The sequence below is a fragment of the Mus caroli genome, unplaced genomic scaffold (genome assembly GCF_978045245.1).
Source record: "Mus caroli unplaced genomic scaffold, Mus_caroli_1 scaffold_3, whole genome shotgun sequence".
Lineage (NCBI taxonomy): Eukaryota > Metazoa > Chordata > Mammalia > Rodentia > Muridae > Mus > Mus caroli.
In genome coordinates this window covers 51,138,004-51,158,725 of record NW_028227258.1, presented here as the reverse complement: position 1 = coordinate 51,158,725, position 20,722 = coordinate 51,138,004, and the positions used below count along the sequence as shown (strand labels likewise).

At 44.0% G+C, this 20,722-nt stretch overlaps 1 protein-coding gene across 1 annotated transcript in view; it reads right to left on the bottom strand.

Annotated features, from left to right (window-relative positions):
- Positions 1 to 14,442, bottom strand: part of Stxbp3 (syntaxin binding protein 3) — a 48,508-nt gene extending 34,066 nt beyond the window's left edge. The window contains exons 1-3 of the mRNA XM_021157487.3: positions 14,317 to 14,442; positions 1,797 to 1,846; positions 175 to 256 (exon numbers count right to left, since the gene is read on the bottom strand). Coding sequence (XP_021013146.1) covers positions 175 to 256; positions 1,797 to 1,846; positions 14,317 to 14,365 — 181 coding nt within the window. The 5' untranslated portion in view covers positions 14,366 to 14,442. The remainder of the gene's footprint in view (positions 1 to 174; positions 257 to 1,796; positions 1,847 to 14,316) is intronic.
- Between the last annotated feature and the right edge of the window lie 6,280 nt (positions 14,443 to 20,722).

Genomic DNA, 20,722 nt, shown 5'->3' with positions numbered 1-20,722 from the left:
AAAATGTGATAAAACTTAAAAATAAATGATAGCAAATACAAATCGAATATGCAATAGGTAACAAATAAATCATTTTATTCATAAAGATCAAAGCCTCAGTCCTACGTGATGAGGGTTTCTGGAGAATGCTGGGCTTACTTCCACACCTCACACCTGCAGGGCAGCAGTACTCACCAGTTATGCCCTCCTCTAGAAGGTCTGTCATTTTGCAGCATGACGACAAAAGTTTGGTGGTAAACTCATCTAACAGCATTATCTTAAAACAAAGGAAATTAGGAAAGAGCATAAAGATGACTGTCAAGATTTAACAAAAACCCAGAGTTTTAGAAATTCCTCTTTTAGATTGATTTGGTGGAGTACTTTCTCAATACACATACATGGAGATATTTCATACAGGTAATAAAATAGAAATATTTCTATTCTGAAGCAGAGCTTGCTCATTGTAAGTATATCAATGTTTAACATCAAATTTTCTGAAAATGTATTGTCCTTTACAGAATCATTGCTATAGAGCTCTGTGCAAACGCTTAGCATCTGCAGCTACGATGTGCTCGCATCCCGTCCTCTAGACAAGGAAGCAAGGGACATATCATTTGAGTTCTTTTGTGATTGTGTTACCTCACTCAGGATGATGCCCTCCAGGTCCAACCATTTGCCTAGGAATTTCATAAATTCATTCTTTTTAATAGCTGAGTAGTACTCCATTGTGTAAATGTACCACATTTTTTTGTATCCATTCCTCTGTTGAGGGGCATCTGGGTTCTTTCCAGCTTCTGGCTATTATAAATAAGGCTGCTATGAACATAGTGGAGCATGTGTCCTTCTTACCGGTTGGGACATCTTCTGGATATATGCCCAGGAGAGGTATTGCAGGATCCTCCAGTAATCACAAAAGAACTCAAATGATATGTACTCACTGATAAGTGGATATTAGCCCAGAAACTTAGTATACCAAGATATAAGATACAATTTGCAAAACACATGAAACTGAAGAACGAAGACCAAAGTGTGGACACTTTGCCCCTTCTTAGAATTGGGAACAAAACACCCATGGAAGGAGTTACAGACACAAAGTTTGGGACTGAGACAAAAGGATGGGCCATCTAAGAGACTGCCATATCCAGGGATCCATCCCATAATTAGCCTCCAAACGATGACACCATTGCATACACTAGCAAGATTTTGCTGAAAGGACCCAGATATAGCTCTCTCTTGTGAGACTCTGCTGGGGCCTAGCAAACACAGAAGTGGATGCTCACAGTCAGCTATTGGATGGATCACAGGGCCCCCAATGGAGGAGCTAGAGAAAGTACCCAAGGAGCTAAAGGGATCTGCAACCCTATAGGTGGAACAACATTATGAACTAACCAGTACCCCAGAGCTCTTGACTCTAGCTGCATATGTATCAAAAGATGGCCTAGTCGGCCATCACTGGAAAGAGAGGCCCATTGGACACACAAACTGTATATGCCCCAGTACAGGGGAACGCCAGGGCCAAAAAAAATGGGAATGGGTGGGTAGGGAAGTGGGGGGGAGGGTATGGGGGATTTTTGGGATAGCATTGGAAATGTAATTGAGGAAAATACGTAATAAAAAAATAAAAAACAAAACTAAAACAAAAAACAAAAACAAACAAATAAACAAAAAAAGGAAGCAAGGGACTGCTATGCGCCCTGCTTAAGGTGTCACAGCTCGTGGCAAAGCTCGGTCTGAGGAGAAGCTCCAGGCCTCTGGCCTATGGAAGCACAACGTTCTGACGCCCACCCTCCCCGGAGGAGCAATCACACAACTTCTACCTTCCATTCGCCTTCTTTCCGGCAGTCATCGAACACTGCTGTTTTTATCTCTGTTCAGAAAAGAAAAAGAAAAAAAGGTTTAGTAATCTAAAGCAACAATTGAAAATGTAAGTCTATGCAAAAGGGTCAAAATGAGGAAAAAATTGCAACTTGGAATGTGTTAAACGATATAAATACTATATATTAAGCTGTAGGTAAAAATGCAGCTATATTATCTAACCTATACATTGAAACTGTAATGGATTCTCAGACATAAGTGTATGAATACGTCAGAAACTATTTCTGAACTATTATCCGATTTAGCTTTTCCTTCTTCCTTAAATCTTAAGAAACAAACAATTCTCAGGAAGATCCTTAACTGGCTCATGGCTAAATTACATCTTACAATCTAATCTGCATACACAGTTTCATCTTCATTTACTTTCTTGTTAAAGAATACATGTAGGCTGGGGCTGGGGAGATGGCTTGGTGGTTAAGAACACTCGATGTTCTTGCAAAGGACCTGGGTTCAGTTGTGAGCATCCATACCAGGCATCTCCGAATCGCCTGTAAACTTCAATTTCAAGGCATCTGACATCCTTTACAGATGATCTTGAAGCAATCCCCCTCCCGCCTCTACCTTCCAAATTATAGCATGCACCACCATGCCCAACTCTAATCTGTTTACACGTTTCTATTCTTAAATGTATATGTTTTCAGCAAATGCTTTTGGGAGATTACCATCACATTTTGACACCTGTTAAAAAAGATACAATTGTAACGATCTAATCAATAGGCGTTATTGTAACATAATGAAAAATATCTGGGGGGAGGCTGGAGAGATGGCTCAGTGGTTGTGAGCAAGTAGGGTGGCTCACATTCGCCTGCATCTTGAGCCCTCCACAGACAACTATGGCTTTGTATACATATCCACACAAGCATATACATGATTAAAAGTAAAAATACATCTTTAAAAAAAAATCTGGTCTGGGTTTCTAGCTCCTGGAAAAAAAATCTAAAATCCTTGAAATTTCTTATGTGACAGATCTATGGTATGCTGGTGACATGACCCTTGACTAGCTTCAGCAAGCAGTCACCAGAACCAAACTATGACTTCTAAGGAGGCATCAGGGACTAGAGATTGTGTTCAATTACCAGTGGCCAAAGATTTCATCAGAAAAGTCTACATAATGAAACGCCCATAACCCACCCAGTTTCTGGGTCATTGAATGCACCCATGAGTGGCAATGGTGATATACCCAGTCCCACCGGCAGGGAAGTGCCAATGTCTCAAACCCTTCTAGACCTCAGCCTATGTCTGTCACCTGGCTGTTTATTTGCGTACTTTAGAAAAACAACAAAAAGAAAAAAACACCCAACAACAAGAACCCTGATAATAGGAAGTAGTTTCTAGAGCTTGTAAGGTACGAATTACTGCGCGGAAAGGGAAGGCAGGGAGTGTGGTGCTACCAGCATCTGAACTGAGTTACGGCTCTGAATCCTTAAGCCTGCCAAGGCTGGCACAGCAGTCAGAATTCTACAGAATTGCAGGACTGGAGAACTGGCTAGTAAGAAGGAAAAAAAAATCAACATCTTTGCTGTTCGAAGTGTTCTGGGGAAAGTAGTTAACACCCATCACAGAAGCTGCGCTCTGGGGCTAGAGGGATGGGCTTAGTGGCTTGAGTGATTGTCCACCAAGCCTGACAATCTGAGCTCGATCCCCAAATCCCCTGATGGAATGAGAAAACCGACTCCCTGAAGTTGTCCTCTGACCTCCACAGGCACACTGTGGCCTATGTGCTCCTGCTCTAACACACACACTCAACAAATGGAATGTTAGAACTTCCTGAGTTCAGGAAGATTCTGAAGTGTTAGGAAATGACAGTTAAAAGTTGAGTGTGTGGGGGCTGGAGAGATGGCTCAGTGATTAAGAGCACTGACTGCTCTTCCAAAGGTCCTGAGTTCAAATCCCAGCCATCACATGGTGGCTCACAACTATCTGTAATGAGACTACAGTGTACTTAGATATAATGATAAATAAATAAATAAATCTTTGGGCAGGAGCAAGTGGGACCGACCGGAGCGAGCAGGGGTTCTGAATTCAATTCCCAGCAACCACATGATGGGTCACAACCATCTGTACAGCTATAGTGTACTCATATACATAAAATAAATAAATCTTAAAAAAAAAAAAAGTTGAGTGCGGTGGAGTGGTACCTGAATGCCCAGTAGTAACTAGATGACAAGGCAGAAAGATCAGGAGTTCAAAATTATCATCAGAGTTGGCTAGCCTGGGCTACAAGAAATCCTATCTCAATCCAAACCTAAACAAAGCAAAACAAAACAGTCAGTAGAGTGTGTGTTGAACAAGCACAGGAAACTGATTCTAATTCTGAGTCTAAACTCAGCTGTGGGGGAAGGAAGAGTCTGGAGGATCCCGGAGCCCCCCCCCACCAGCCAGCCTAGATGGGCTGCAGGGCCAGTGAGAAAACCTGTCTCAAAAACTAAGGTGGAAGGAAGGCCAGGCAGTGGTGGCGCACGCCTTTAATCCCAGCACTTGGGAGGCAGAAGCAGGCGGATTTCTGAGTTCGAGGCCAGCCTGGTCTACAGAGTGAGTTCCAGGACTACCCTGTCTCGAAAAAACAAAACAAAACAAAACAAAACAAAGAAACAAACAAACAAAAACCTAAGGTGGAGAACTAGGGATGAAGGCATCTGATGCCAACCTCTGGCTCTACATGCCTACGGGTACATACACACCCAGTCACCTCCAGAAAAAGAGAGAGAGAAGTCAGTAAAGACAGTTATATATTGCTTACTAGGTAATTATGTTATAGGGGAAATAACAATTTTTTTTTTTTTTTGATTTTTTCGAGACAGGGTTTCTCTGTGTAGCCTTGGCTGTCCTGGAACTCACTTTGTAGACCAGGCTGGCCTTGAACTCAGAAATCCGCCTGCCTCTGCCTCCCGAGTGCTGGGATTAAAGGCGTGCGCCACCACGCCCGGCCAAAATAACAATTTTTTAAAACCCTAAAGTATTTTACTGTAATTAGTCCAGAAAGCAAAGGTTTCTGAGGCCCGACGGAGGAGCATGTCGGCTATTTGAAGGCCAAGCTCAGACCCCGACAGGCAACTTTCCTGCGAGCCAGCCTCACTGCATGTGCCACAGCTGAAAACTGAAGACACTGCATGTTGTGACAGCTCTTCCCTAAGGAACGAATGCTGCAGGAGCACAAGTCACAGCGTTAGACTTTGAAACCTTACGCCTGCACTGCCTGGATGACAGGAACTAGGCACACGTGACCTCGGAGCCCTTGAAATAGAGCTGCAGAAGGCAGGTGCGGCGGTCACACTGTGAGATTCTAGCCCATGGGAGGCTGGGCAGACGCTTTGCATTCCAGGCCTGCCCGGGCCAGAGTGAAACTTGGCTTAAAAAAACCAAAATCAATTGAAATGTACAAAGTTCCATGAGAAAGACAGTAACACGAGAGAAGGCTGTGCTGTGACTCAGAGGCAGGGCCCACATGTAGCTTAGCATGCGTGCGGCCCGATTTGATCCCTAGCATAACAAAATGAGAAACAGAAAGACTATGGAGTTTAAAAAAGGGGGAAATATAAAATATCCTATGAATTCTCTTCCCTTTACTTTATAAATTCTCATATCACATTAAATATTTTAAATGTCAGGTTAAATAAAATATATTAGTTAATTTTGTTTACTTCTATACTTTTAATACAATTAACTACAAAATGTTAAGTTACCTCACCCAGTTCATATTACAGTTTTACTGTGTGAACAGTACAGCCTGCATGCTAACCATGTTAACATCTTAAAAATAACTACTGAATAACCAGTAGCATGGGAAGACCAGGAGCATTCAACAACAGTGACAGGACTGCAGGTGATCTATGCTGAGAGTGGGGTGGGGGACCTCATCAGCTATGGCAGAGTATAAAGGTCCTTTATACACTGATACAATGAAAATCCCTTAACCTCTTCTTCAGCAACTGAAACTGGACCCCAAACTCAATTCCTTCACCTTTGCTCTGGCTCCTCCACGCTTCTCCTCGGAGCCTCTACTCACTACTCACGTCTCATTTAACAGTCTTACAGAGCTTGCTCCTGGACTTTAGTCAACCACACGATAGAGGTGTAAGCACTTGCACACCTCATGGAGACACAGTTCCATAGAACTGCTCTAGGCTGCATTTCGGTAGTTTGTCATGCTTAGCCACAGCCTGCGGCTCTTTTCGCCTTGCCCCACATTCAATCATTAGGCATTACTGATTGTTCTTCGGCTTCTGGCCATTATTTTTGGGACCACTGACATCGACAATACCCCGATTCCTAACATCTTTCACTGAGCAACACTCTCCTATCCGGCTTTGCTGTTTTCTACCTCCAATCTCAATTCTTCATACCCATTAGTCACCTTCCTGAAACATAACCCATGGTTTATAACCATACCCACCTCAAAAGGCACTCAAACACTCACTGAGGGAAGCCTAAACACTACCATTCAAGGCACTGCCGCTGACTGGCTTCTACCTACTCATCTCTCACCCAGCCTACATGCTAGCCCAACAGCAACCCACTAGTACTGCTACCCACCTGTTCTCACTGGCTTCTCTGAGGCACAAAAGGAAATACGCATACTGTGATGAAAAAGACGGAACCAGGGAAGGGAGAAACGTAGGACCATGTACTCCAGCAGTGCCAGCAGAACTCACATGTGACCTTAAGTCACAGAGGAAAAGTGGAGAACATGATAGCAATGCATTAGAAAGCAAAATAATTTTTGAATAACTAGAGTTTAAAAAGAAAAACTAAATGATGTGGGAACCGCAATTAAGGGAATAAGAGGGGGAAAAATCTGCTAGTTCTAAGAGACCTCTACATTGGTTGGAGAAGGTAACTATTTTCTAATTGCTCTGCTTCATCTGAATCCACGGCGTCACGACTACATACGAAATGACCTAAAGCCTGATCTTTAACTCAGCGCCTTTCTCTACTTTGTAAACCTTTACATCTCCAATGTCTCTGAGATGCCCAAACTGCCACTCACGATCACCATAGTTTAACTCAGAACTGCTTTTCCCTCAGATTCATCTTTCCTTCCTCTTCATTAATAAACAGCAACATCACTACTTAGTCTCCTGGACCAGATGTCAGTTTAGGATGACTGTAGCTCCTATCTTAGTCAGGGTTTCCATTCCTGTACAAACATCATGACCAAGAAGCAAGTTGGGGAGGAAAGGGTTTATTCCGCTTACACTTCCATACTGCTGTTCATCACCAAAGGAAGTCAGGACTGGAACTCAAGCAGGTCAGGAAGCAGGAGCTGATGCAGAGGCCATGAAAGGATGTTTCTTATTGGTTTGTTTCCCCTGGCTTGCTCACTTGCTTTATTATAGAACCCAGGACTCCCAGCCCAGGGATGGCACCACCCACAATGGGCCCTTCACCCTTGATCACTAATTGAAAAAATGCCTTACAGCTGGATCTCATGGAGGCATTTCCTCAACTGAAGCTCCTTTCTCTGTGATAACTCCAGCCTGTGTCAAGTTGACACAAAACTACCCAGTACAATTGACCCCTTGTCAACTTGACACACAAACACGTTACTACTAAGCCTCAACCCTTACTTTCTTATTCATCCCCAAGATCTAAGTAACTTTAAACGTCCCACAGTCTTTGAAAATTCTTATTAAAATTTCAATCCCTTTAATACATCCAGTCTTTTTTAAAATTCAGTCTTTTTACAATTAAAAGTCTCTTAACTGTGGGCTCCACTAACATACTTTCTTCCTTCAAGAGGGAAAAATATCAGGGCACAGTCACAATCAAAAGCAAAAATCAACCTCCAATCATCCAATGTCTGGGATCCACTCACGACCTTCTGGAATCCTCCAAAGGCTTGGGTCTCGTCTCCTGCCATGCCCTTTGTAACACACACCTTGTCGTCTAGGCTCCAGCTGCCTGTACTCTCCTGGAACTCACTTTGTAGACCAGGCTGGCCTCGAACTCAGAAATCCGCCTGCCTCTGCCTCCCAAGTGCTGGGATTAAAGGCGTGCGCCACAACGCCCGGCGCTGCTGCTGTTCTTGGTGGTCATCTCATGGTACTGGCATCTCCAAAACTCTCCTGTCTTCCATTGCAACTAGGCTTCACCAATAACCTTTCCTAGGCTCTCTTTGTGATGCCAAGTCTCAACTCCTTTGTATGACCCCTTCAGTCCTGGGCCATCAATTGCAACTGAGGCTGCACCTTCACCAATGGCCTTCCATGGCCTCTCACAGTGCTGAGCCTCAGCTGTTCTTCATGACCCCTTCATGCCTCCAAAACCAGTACTACCTGGGTGACTGACTCTTACACATTACAAAATCCAGCTGCAACACAAGGTACAACCTTGGCTCTCTCTGGAACACACTGTGCTCTTTGTGCTCTCAGAAAACATTTCCCAGAAGATTTCACCTCAATGATACTGGTCTCTTCTTAACCACCACTAATTTCTTACCTCCAGCTAACCAGCATCAATAGTCCCAGTAATACAAAGGTTCCGCTTTAGTACTTATGGTATCTTGTTAATCACAGCTGATTCTTCAGCCCTAGCTAACCAAAACCACAGAATTTTCACAATCAAAACAGCAACAGCCCTGATAAGAGTCTTTAATCTTCCCTCTGAAATTTCACAAGTCAGGCCTCCATCTTCTGCACTGTTCTCAACATTATCTTCCAAGCTCCTACAGAACATTCCACTACGATCTGTCTTCTCTTTATCTCCCTTTACATTCTAACCTTCTCCCAAGTGCTGGGATTAAAGGCATGAGCCACCACCTCCAACCATAACCCAAGAGTAGGGTCAGGGTCCGGCCAAGACCCATGTTCTTGATGACACTATTCCACACTGACTCCATGTCAAAATTGGATGAAAACATGTTTCTTTGCAGAATTGCTTCTAACAGTTTTCCAACTATGTTGTGCTAACTCCCAGCACTCAGGAAGCAGAGGCAGGAGGATTTCTAGCCTTGTCTACAGAGTCAGTCAAGGCTCTACAGAGAAAACAAACGGTTCAGAATCTTTATGGGTGGGTAAGATGGCCCAGTGGGTAAAGGTGCCTGCTGTCATACCTAATGATCTGAATTCTATCCCTGTGACCCCCCCAAAACTGCAGGTTGTCTTCTGACTTCCACAAAGTGCCAATGTATGCACTGGTATATGTGCATGCACACAAAATACATTTTTTTTGGTTTTTCGAGACAGGGTTTCTCTGTGTAGTCTTGGCTGTCCTGGAACTCACTCTGTAGACCAGGCTGGCCTCGAACTCAGAAATCCACCTGCCTCTGCCTCCCAAGTGCTGGGATTCAAGGTGTGCGACACCACACCCGGCCAAAATACATTTTTAAAAGTATAATTTAAAGATCTTTTGAGAAAAGAATTTTTAAGTATGTATGTATACTTATCACTTTTACTTACAGAAAGGCCCACAGTGGGATTGCTGAGATCACACAGTACTGCTTCCTGTTTCATTACCTATCACCAGCAGCTTTCCCAACATGCTGTAAATATTCCCACCAGCAAGCTTTCCAACTGCTACATGACATCAATCACCGATTCTGCTGATGTGATAGGTTAAAGGAAGAAACTGGTCTTAACTTGCATTTTTCCAAGTCAAAAACCAGACTACTCTATCTGTAGGCTGCCTCTTAATTTCCTCTGCTCATTTTTCTAATGGGACATTAACTTTTATTAATCAATTTTAGGTATCTTCCATACATGATGTCTGGCTGATATTTTCTTCAATCATCCATGTTTAGTTTAAAAGTATATAAAAGCAAAACCTATGAAAACTGAGGAGTGCTTCAAGAACTAAATACAAAAGCAGGGCGTCTATGACAATGTCCCAGTGACAGAGGCCTTCTTGCCTAGCACATGGGAGGCCCTGGGTTTAGTTTCCATTCAGCCCACAACACACACACACACACACACACACACACACACACACACACACACACACCACAGTACCAACCCACACACACCAACAGCAAATACAAATACCAAAGCAAAAACAGTACATGTCCACATATGAAAATCTAATGAACAGTTTCAAGGATGCTCTCTGAAACATGAGTGTACAGGTAAAAACACAAATCACTGGATGATAATATAAGTCAGAAGTGTTCATTTGTGGGGGAAGAGTGGGTCTGTGCTGGGAAACCAAAGAGTGCTTAGAAACATTCTATAGATCGATTGGGTGGTAGTTATGTGAACAAAATTACTATCTAAGTGCACACTTAACATTAGTATAACTGACCATTACACCTAATTAAATTTCTCCTAAAAATAGGACCAAGAAATGGTTTCCTTTTAGTTAAGAGACTGCAAACATGCCTGTGTTGCTATTTGAGAAGGGGGGAAAGTCATCTTGAATGATTCTCTATTGCACAGGGAATATCTAAACCATTTAACAACTGGTTCCAACCTACCTTTTGGTCCAGTACCCTGTATCCTTTGTAACAAATGCCTTGCACTACATGTGGTGTATGTAAGAATTCCTGTGGGTGTGTGCACATGTGCAAGGAGGTTAGAGGTCAACCTTGAGTGTCTTCCTCCATCATTCTCAGCCTTAGTTTCTGACACAGGACTGAACAAACTGACCTTGCTGAACAAGTTCATCTACTTGACTAGACCACACTGCCATGCCTGACTTTTAGGTACTCACGCTTGAGACAGGCCCCTTATCTACTGAGCCATCACTTCATCCCCTCAGGTTTTTTGTTGCGAGGGGTTAAGGTAGTTCCCAATAGTGGATCCCCTCTTGTGTTTCAGGTCTGAGATGTGTCAGCTAATCCGATAAACGTTTCCTGATCCGCCTGTTTAGGGCGGCCTCTCTTCCTGTGTAGCACAAGCTGGGATGATGGTGCTTAGTCTTTGTTTCCTTCTTGTTCTATTAGATCCCACTTGAATGCTTGAAGGGCACTGGGAACTCTCCTATAGGAATTCAGTGCTGCACAAATGGGGTCTTTTATGGAATGGAGAAAATGAATGTATGGATGAAACGAATTGTAAAATAATTTAAAATTAAAAAAAAATCACTACCTATCACTAGGGCCTGTAAGAACTTACAGTCCTAGGAGGCTAATGAGAGGGCTCAGCTAACATTGCCTACCAAGAGCGTGAGGAGCCGGGTTTGGATCCACCACACACACATAAAAGTCAGGTCTGGTGGCGCACATCTGAAGACTCAGAGCTCACCAGCCAGCCTAGCCACGGGGATTCCAGGTTCAGTGAGAGACTCCATCTCCGACACCGACCTCTGGCCTTTGCAAGCGTGCATCCGGGTATGCACACATACATTTAAAAGCTTGTAAGACAAAACAGTGGACCTACCATCTCAAAGCTTCTCAAGAAACTCCCGACTGTAAATGGAGGCTCATGCCTATAACCTCAGCATCCAGAGGGCAGGTTGGGCTACTGCAAATTCTAGGCCAGCCTGGGCTAAAAAAGGAAGACTTTCCTGAAAACAGAACAAAAGGAAACAAACAAAAAAGCAAAGCAAAAGGGACTGCTCTTAGGCAGTAAGAAAGGCAAATTAAACGCTAAAACAGAGGAGGGTGCGTGAAAGAAAGCCAGCCTGTCTAAACTAAAATTTGAGTAGGGAAAAAGTCAGGGAAAAGGGACCAAAAGACAGAGGAATGGGCCATCAAGATAAGATGGGAAGATAAGATACTGCAGAGGGAATAGTCAGTTGTGGCTGGAGGAAATCAATATTATACAATGGAAACTAGAGCTAGGTAACAGTCAATAGTGCAGTGGGTGCCTCTGCAGGTCTTCAAGACAGTTATTAAAAGAGATTATCCTGGCAGCTATCTGCTGGATGGACTGGAAGGAAAGAGAAGGAGAGAGCTCTGAGGTTTGTTACGAGGCTGATGCAATATGCTGTGTATAAAATAAGATCCTAAACGAAGGTTTACATTTTAAGCCACAGACAGGTCAAACATTAACTCTTTCTATGCTAGGTGTACATCTTTGGTATAGATTTTATTTATTTGAGACAAGGTCTCCAAGTTCAGACTGGCTTTAAACTCACAGTGAAGCTGAACTGATAGTTGTACCTCTACCTCCAAGTGCTGGGATTATGGGCACATGCCACCAGGCCTGACCCTTAGGTCTAGATTTAATAGCTCTTGTCAGGTTTCATTTTAATAGCATTATCAAAATAAAAATGTCAAACTACAGAACTCTCTCACTCAAAAGTATATACTCTAATGGTTTCCAGTATGTTCTGTCACGCACCCATTACTACAACACCACAACTGTTTTGAGAACATTAACACTACTTTAAAAAGAAGCCTCATTCCTTGGAGCTGGGGGTGTTCACAGCTCAGCTGGCAGACTGTTCACTTAGCATGCAAAAGGCTCTGAGTACAATTGTATAAAACCAGATATGGTGGGATTTACCCAGGATTGTATCATTCAGGAGGTGAAGACTGAGAAATCAGAAGTTTAAGGTCATCCTTGGCTACAAAGTTGAGTGTGAGGCCAGCCTAAGGTACACAAGACCCTGTTTCAAACACAAAACAAAGTTCTGTGTGGTGGTACATGCCTTTTATTCCAGGACTCAGGAGGCAGAGGCAGGTGCTCTATGAGTTCAAGGCCAACCCAGACTACATAGCTCAAAGACAACCTGGGATACCCAGCAAGAATGTGTCTCAAAACACCCAAAACCAAAGCAAAACAACAGTAACAAAAACCAAGAGAGAAACCCCATCCCTTTAATCCCATCTCTCCAGGCTGGGACACAGGAAGGAGTTCCTGTTTCTCTAGATTTGCTTGTCCTGGATGTTTTTCTCATGAATGGTGTCATACCAAGCCCTTTGTGACTGGCTTTTTCTTTAGCGTGTTTCCAAGATGCAGTAGCATAAAATATATCAGCATTGTACTTACATCTACTGAAAAAAAAAAAAAGACATGTATCCCTTTGTACATGCACTGTTATGCCATGCATCAGTCTGTGGAAAGGTGACCTATTCTCATTTTTTCAGCTAAGCCATTTCTTCAGCCCCTTAATGTGTATATGTTTTGTGCAGTAAACACTGGGCTTTTGGTTGTGTGTTTCTAGTTACAGGCGGTCCTAAGAATATTTTACAGCCTTACATCTTTTTCCTTTCATCCAGCCTGCCTATATTCTACTCTCCATGTGGTGAGCCTGGTGTTACCCTAAGTTAACAAGAACAGGGAAAGTCTGTTATCTTCCTGCTATTGATACTGGCGTTACTAGCATTACGGTATCTTTTTCTCATAAGCCCTGATATAAAGTGCCATTATAACTCAGAAGTAATTTCTTCAGCACAATTTGTCACCCACTTTCGTATGAGAGTCAATATAGACAATCAGCCTAAGTCAGTTCTTTCCTTACACCACATGGGTCCCTGGGGATCCAATTAGGGTCTTTGGGCTTGACAGCAAGCACCTTTACCCACTCAGCCACCTTGCAGGTCCCCAGACTAAATTATGAAAGGATAATTTTGTATTTCACAAAGTCTACATATCTATTTAGTACCTTCTATATGGTAAACACCATGCCCTGTACTGTTTTGGATTTTAATTTTATACAAAGAATTCTTGAAGGCAGAATTCTGTTGGCTAATTTCTATTCGGTTCCTTGTTCCCCAAGTCGGAGTAAGAAACACTAATAAGACGTTACTCCTTTTCTACTACTAGACTATAATTACTTAGAACCCAGAGATGCCAAACAAGGAAGGTCCTTCTGGTTTGCTGCTTTCATTGCTCTTCTAACCTGGCAGACCTAGGTTTGGTGTCATTTTAATAAAAGTCATTAAAGTTGGTCGAACCAACAAGTAGACCAATTGTAACACAAGGAGCAGACTATGTAGGGACCGGATACTAGATAAGACTTTTAACAGTCCGCTGTTGCTTTCTCAAGAACTTTTTTTTTTAAAGCAAGTCATATTCTCTTGGAACAGTGGCAGAAGGCGCTCTTGAAAAGCTACGCCTGCTACTTTTTAAAGCTACTTTTTAAAGGACAAGACACTTAAAAGGATGGTAGTAAAAACTCTCGGTGCTAACATGAATACGGGACACCAAGCGGCTTCTGAAAACACGGGGACGAGGGCGGGACAGAGTAACACAGAGCTCAGACTGTGTCGGATGGAGAGACATCCGTGCCTGGTGTGGCGAGGGGGGTACAATGGGAAGAGCTGTCCCCGGACAGCACGGGGACTTGGGAGGGAAAGTCGGCCCGAGTCAGGTCGCCCGAGGGTGGGGCTTTGCGGAAGAACCTCACCGGGGTGAGAGTTGGCCAAAGCCGCGGAGAAGGCCGCGTCTGGCCACCCCGCCCATCCCTGGTGCTGGCACGAAACCCGTCTCTGGGCAAGCCGGAAGGAGTCAAGCCAGGGACTTGGTCCCAAAGCAACAAGTGCTCATGCAGCTCCCAGAGAGGCTGCAGAGCTGCAGCGGGAAACAAGACCCCCGTACGGCCGAGCCTTCCCGGCCTCAGCCCTGACCCCTCCGCACTCACTCCGCCACACGACGCTCTTCAGTCCCCGCTCCGACACCGGCGGCGCCATCTTCCCCCAGCGGTGGAGCAGCAGCCACCGCCTCCCACTCGCAACCTACTTTGGCCCTGAAAGCTGCGCTCGGGGGCGGGCCCTTCCCCTCGCGGTGGGGAGGCTCCGCCCCCTCCGCGGGCCGCGCCCTCCGGTGACGTCACGCGCATCAACTAGGGCGTGTCCCGCCTGTGCCTGGACTGCGGCTGCGTAGTGTGGTCAGACTTCTGTACACTGTCTGGCGCCCCCTAGAGGAAGCCTACTATAACCCATTTCTCAGTGTCTAATTTGGCATCAGAAAGCAAATATGTGAACTAACACAATTTATACAATTATGAATTTATACAATTATGAATTTATACACACCGAGTCTTTTTTATTCTACATTTATCTGTGTGTATGTGTGCATGTGTGCATACCAAGGCTCGCAGGTGAAGGTCAGAAGACCTCATCTTCCACAGTGTGGGTCTTGGGATGAAACCTAAGTTGTCAAGACGCATCCTGCCATCCCCAATACGGAGACTTTCTGCTTTACAAAATAATGTTTCATTCAGCAAAGCAATTCAAACTATACTGTTCAGAAGCCAGTTCAACCGCCATATGGGAAGTCTATCCCCCCCAACTTCATTTTAATAATTTTTGAAGATCATTGATTATTTAAGTTGTAAGGTAACCACCAGTGTGCCCAGAACTGTGATAGAGTTTCAGAAAAGTCCAAGAAATGAGAGACCCTCTTATTCCTATGAAGAATTTTATATTTTAAGTTATAGAGCATGCTTTCTAGAATTGTTAATTCCACAAGGCATGAGTAAGACCACTACCATAATTTTAGAGCTAAAACTGAAGCAAGCTTTATTATATCCAGGAGCACCAGAGACCTGGCCAGTTAGGGGTTAGAGAGAGAAGTGCTGAGAGTCCCTTTTAAGGAGCAAAATAACAAATAGTTGCAAAACAGTGTTACAGAAGCAAGACAACGGGGCAGTTGGGAAGTATAGAAAAATTCCAAAAGGACAATAACCAGTCATCATCAAGTACTTAGTGATAAAGGAGGGTCAAAGTGTTCTCAAAAACAAGTCAAGGTCACAGGGTGGTGCAGGGCAGGTTCCAAGCAACAGAAACTTAAAAACAGAAACTCAACTCTTACAGTAAATGAAAATTTGTGTTTAACAATGCAACAAAATGTCTCCTACCTTAAAAACGGAGCCAGGCAGGTTCCTCATTCTCCCCTTGACTTATGTGCCCTTCTCAAATCCTTGATAGGGGACTGTCTTTAATAATGTTGTCAAATGGCAATGATTCTAGCACTGTTTGCTGGGTGCAGGGCCCAATTATGGTAGCCAGTAGAAACATTAGCAGGCCAATGAAGGGGAGAGCCATCTTAGCCATGTTGTCAGTCAACATTTGTTTGAAAGATTTTGTTTATTTATTTCTCCATCAATACTTGTCAATAGTATGAGAAGAATCAGAGATACTAAAACAGCACATTTCGGTAAATTGCTGACAACCAAGATTACGTTTAAGGAACAGGTAAGAGGGATCTTTTCTGACACAGAAAGAGTTTCCTTGTTGACTATTTGGTGGTAGATGGAGCCAGAGGTTATACCCCAAACTATCAGTTACACACAGGGTTCCTCTGGGTATGCTAGGTTCAATCAAGGTGATTGATGAGTCTTCCTTTCTGCTTCTTATTTTAGCACACCTGTGATTTCCACTATTAGAACACTTTAGAGAATATTTGATTATGCTAAAGTCTGTATTATTACTTTGGGGTTGGTTGACAAAGACCAGCAGATATTTGTAAACATAGAATCCTGGCTTGACTTCAGTCAAGTCCAATTCCCAAAATTCACCTGGTACATTTTCTTGACTCCATTGTTCTGGGAGAAGCATGTCCTTCTTTGCATTTGCCTGGACGCAGGTCGGGCATGGATCTGGAATGCTCTGAAGTTTTTCTCAGTGTCCAAGTATCCAGACGCGAGGGGAGATGAGTTCTGAAATCTTAGGAGACAAGTGCATGGGGTGATGCAAAGCTTTAGCCAGTTTTGACCCAGTCCCTTTGGCATGCAGAATCTTTCATCTTTCGAGGTCCACCATCTTTTGTGGATCCCCTGAGCCTCCAAGTTAGGATATGGCTTGATCTCTTCTGAACATCTTTCTGGACACAGAGTCGGGGTCCCGGGACAGCAGATAGTTCCAGGATGGTCTGGAGTTTGGTCTTTGATCTGCATAGCTGTTACCTTGAGTTTGGGAGCTTTTGTCTTTTTGGAGTCCTGGCCCGTGTATTACATCAAGCTCAGTTGGCAGCCAGATAGCCTCCAGCAACTGGACAATTTCATGTTTATTTTGAGTAGTCTTTTTCTCTGAGGTGAGTAAACTCCTCTGTTTGTATATCCGTTCATGAACATGAGCCACGACAAAAGCATGTTGATTGTCTGTGTAGATATTCACCTTTTTTTTTCCCTTCAGCCCATCTTAAAGCCTAGTTTAGAGTGATTACATCTGCTTTCTTCGTGGATGTGACCCTGGGCAAGGCTTGTGCTCAAATGACTTACCTCCTTCCAGCCTGTGACCACCACTATCCCCAGATACCTTCTTGAAGGAAGCTGTGTAGAGATTCAAATCTCTGGTGGTGAGTAGAATATCTGCCAGGTCAGGTCTGGGATCTTACATGACATCCAGCATCTCCAGGGAGTCATGGATGGACTCCTCAGGTTCGTCTGTCTTCGGGCAGTGGGATGCTGGAATTGATGGCCACAGATATATCAAAGGTCAGTCTTTCCTTGTGTAAAAGACAAGGGCCTGGTGCTGAGTCAAGCCAGCACTTGACATCCACTGGTTGATGGCATCTGTCTTAGGCAGAGTTTCTATTCCTACCCAAACATCATGACCAAGAAGCAAGTTGGGAAGAAGAGGATTTATTCAGCTTACACTTCCACATTGCTGTTCATCATCAAAAGAAGTCAGGACAGGAACTCACACAGGGGAGGAACTTGGAGGCAGGAGTGGATGCAGAAGCTTGCTTCCCCTGGCTTTCTCAGCTTACTTTCTTATAGAATCCAGGACTACCAGCCCAGAGATGGTACCACCCACAATGGGCCCTCCCACCCTTGATCACTAATTGAGAAAATGCCTTACAGCTGGATTTCATGGAGGCATTTCCTTAAGGGAGTCTCCTTTCTCTGTGATAACTCCAGCTTGTGTCAAGTTGACACACAAAACCAGCCAGTACAGTATCCCTCCACAAGGTTTCCACAATGTGCAAAGCTGTTACAGTTAGAGTCTGTCCCACTGTGAGCTGGTCAGCTTCTTTTGCAAGAATTTCAGTAGCTGTGATGGCTCTTAAACAAGGGCACCATCACAAGGCTACAGGATCCAGTCTTTTTGAGACATAAGCCATTGGCCTTTCCCAGGGACCCAGGGTCTAACTCAGGAGTCCCTTGGCAGTGCCTTTTCTTTCATGGATGTAAAGATGAAAGAGCTTAGAGACACCAGGAGAGTTATAGTAGTAGTCTGTACAAGGGTCTCTTTTAAGTTCTTAAAGGCCTGTTCATGTTCCTCAGACCATTCTAAAGGGGTGTCGCCCCAGCTGTAGCAGAACACAAGGGTTTGGCAATATCAGCAAACCCACATATCCTAAGACAGCAATATCTAACAGTTCCCAGGAACTCCCTAACTTGTTACTTGGTGGGTGGAACTGGGGGTTGGCATTATGACTGCTATTTGGGCTTGAGACAGCAGTCTTCTCCCTTCTCCCAGTTCATATCTCAAGTAGATAACCTGGAGCAGGCAAATTTGGACTTCCTATTTAGAAACACTATAGTCTAACAGGACTGGAGTTTCTAAAAGGCCTTGAGTGGCTCTCAACAGTCCTTCTCATCTTTAACAGCCAATAATAAATCATCCACATATTGAAGCAAGGTTAGCTGAGAGTACTTACTACAGAAGAGACTTAAATCCTGGCTGAGTGCTTCATCAAAGATGGTAGGAGAGTTTTTGACCCCTTGAGACCATCTGGTCCAGATTAATTGTTCTGATATCCCCAGTTCAGGGTTGGCTCATGTCTTAGTCAGGGTTTCTATTCCTGGACAAAACATCATGGCCAAGAACCAAGTTGGGGAGGAAAGAGTTTATTCAGCTTTCACCTCCACATTGCTGTTCATCACTAAGGGAAGTCAGGACTGGAACTCAAGCAGGTCAAGAAGCAGGAGCTGATGCAGAAGCCATGGAGGGATGTTTCTTACTGGCTTCCCCTGGCTTGCTCAGCCTGCTTTTTTATAGAACCAAAGGTCAGGAATCCAAAAGAAGCAGATGTCACAGAAATTGCTATAACTTACCAGGGGAGGTCTCCCTACATGCTTGCTGCTTTTCTCAGCTTTGTCGTTCATTCTGATAGACTGAGAAACCAAAAGCATGCCTTGGAGCCTCGGAGCCTCGGAGCCTCGGAGCCTCGGAGCCTTGGAATGTCTCAAGGTGGATATTTCCTGAGGTGGCCCTTCAACCCTAGATTTCAGAATGAAGATCTAGGTTTAGGATTTGGGTGGTTGGTCTTATCTCACTGAGTCATCCAGATAAAGTTAATCCCAGTGATCAAGAATAAGAATACTACCACAATTTTTGAGCCAGATTTGAAGGAAACTTTACTTATTTGGGTACACCAGAGAGCTGGCCAGCCACTGGCTCCTAAATTTGGTTAGAGACAGAGAAGTACTGAGCCCATTTCCCAGTACCCTTTTTAGGAGTAAATAATGAACAAGGCACATTTATAGAATCCAGACAATGGGACAGTTGGGGAGTACAGAAAAATCTCCAAACAAAAGAAAGCAGCCATTATCATGTGGTCACTGACTTAGGAGAGTCAGGTGCTTTCAAAAAGAAGTCAAGGTCATGGGTTGGGGCAGGTCAGGTTCCAGGAAACAGAAACTTAAAAACAGAAACTCAACTCAAAGTAAATGAAAATGTATGTTTAGCAATACAACAAAATGGCTTCTGCCTTCACCTTCAAAATGGAGTCAGTGAGGTTCCTCAGTATCCTGTGGTAGTCAAAAGAGGGCTGAAAAGTGAGTGCTCTAAGGCCAAATGTGGTGACCCAAACCTGCCATCCCAGTACATAAAGGATGAAGCAGGAAGGTCAGGGGTTCAAGGTCATCCTTGGCTACATACCAGTTCCATGCCAACCTGGACCACAGAAACCTTGCCCCCGCCTCCATCCCAAAAAAGTGAATACCTTGGGGATATAATATATATAAATGACCCAAGAAAACAATAATCCATTACTCAACAAGTTGTGCAAAAAAATGCATGGAGGAGATTATCAATGTTTTAAGACTCCAAATTATTGTTGGAAGCTGATGAACAGGAAATGATTTGAGCTCAGAAGGCAGCAGCCTACCAGAGGGGGTTGTCTCGGGACCTGAAAGCAAAGCAGACAACCAGCCCAGCTGCTGGCTGAGTGCCCTGACAACCATTAGTTACTCTGTCAGACTGGGGCTTTCCTACAGGGTTCTGCAAAGAGTCAGTAGTTTCAGAGATTCAAACTGGTCACCCGGTGGAAATGGTTAGTAAGTACTTTTCCCAACAATGTCTAGTACTGACTGAGTGCTTGGTGTGCCCTATGCACCAGAAAGTGAATTATCTCTTTTATCCTCAAGCAATCCACAGAAATGAGGAAGTCGGACTTGATGCTGTTAATTGCCAGGGGTTCCTGGCATGTGCTGCAGTGGGGGAAATGGTCAGCTTGCTCAACACAGAAAACAAAGGCAAACGGGCTGGAAAAGTCTGACAGCAGGTGCTTTCTGATTGTGTTTTTTTGTGGCAATGCAAGTTGGAGCCCTAGCTCCTTTCAAACTTCCTTTAAATTGGTTCAGTGGCTCACAGTTTTAAACACAGGCCATCTTTCCCACTCCCTTTTCCAATTTAAATCAAGTTCTGCTTAGTGTGTAGTCAGTGGAACCTGACCCATCAGAGAAATCCTAATGAAGTAAACCTTACTGGAGTTTCTTATCCGTGGGTGTCAAACTAAGAGGAAGAAGCGAGGTAGGTGAGATACCTCCACACCGTACTCTTCAAAAGGCTCGGTGTCAGGGAGTGACACAAAATGCCCTTCATAATGGCAAGTATGGTCATAGGAGCTGTGATGATGTGTCCCTAAAGCCTCGGGGACATTGTGAAGTAGTGGATCAATACTTAGCTGCACACATACACAAGTCTACATTGTGCAAATTCAGGTCTGATTCTTTCTGACAGTGTGGATTCAAACCAGTTGCACTGCACCTGCGTGTGATATTATCTTTGTGTGTCGGGAGGAGCCTGTGTGTGGGAGCAAGTGTGTGCAGAAGCCAGAGGCCAATGGCAGGTGCTTTTCTCAGTTACTTCTCCATC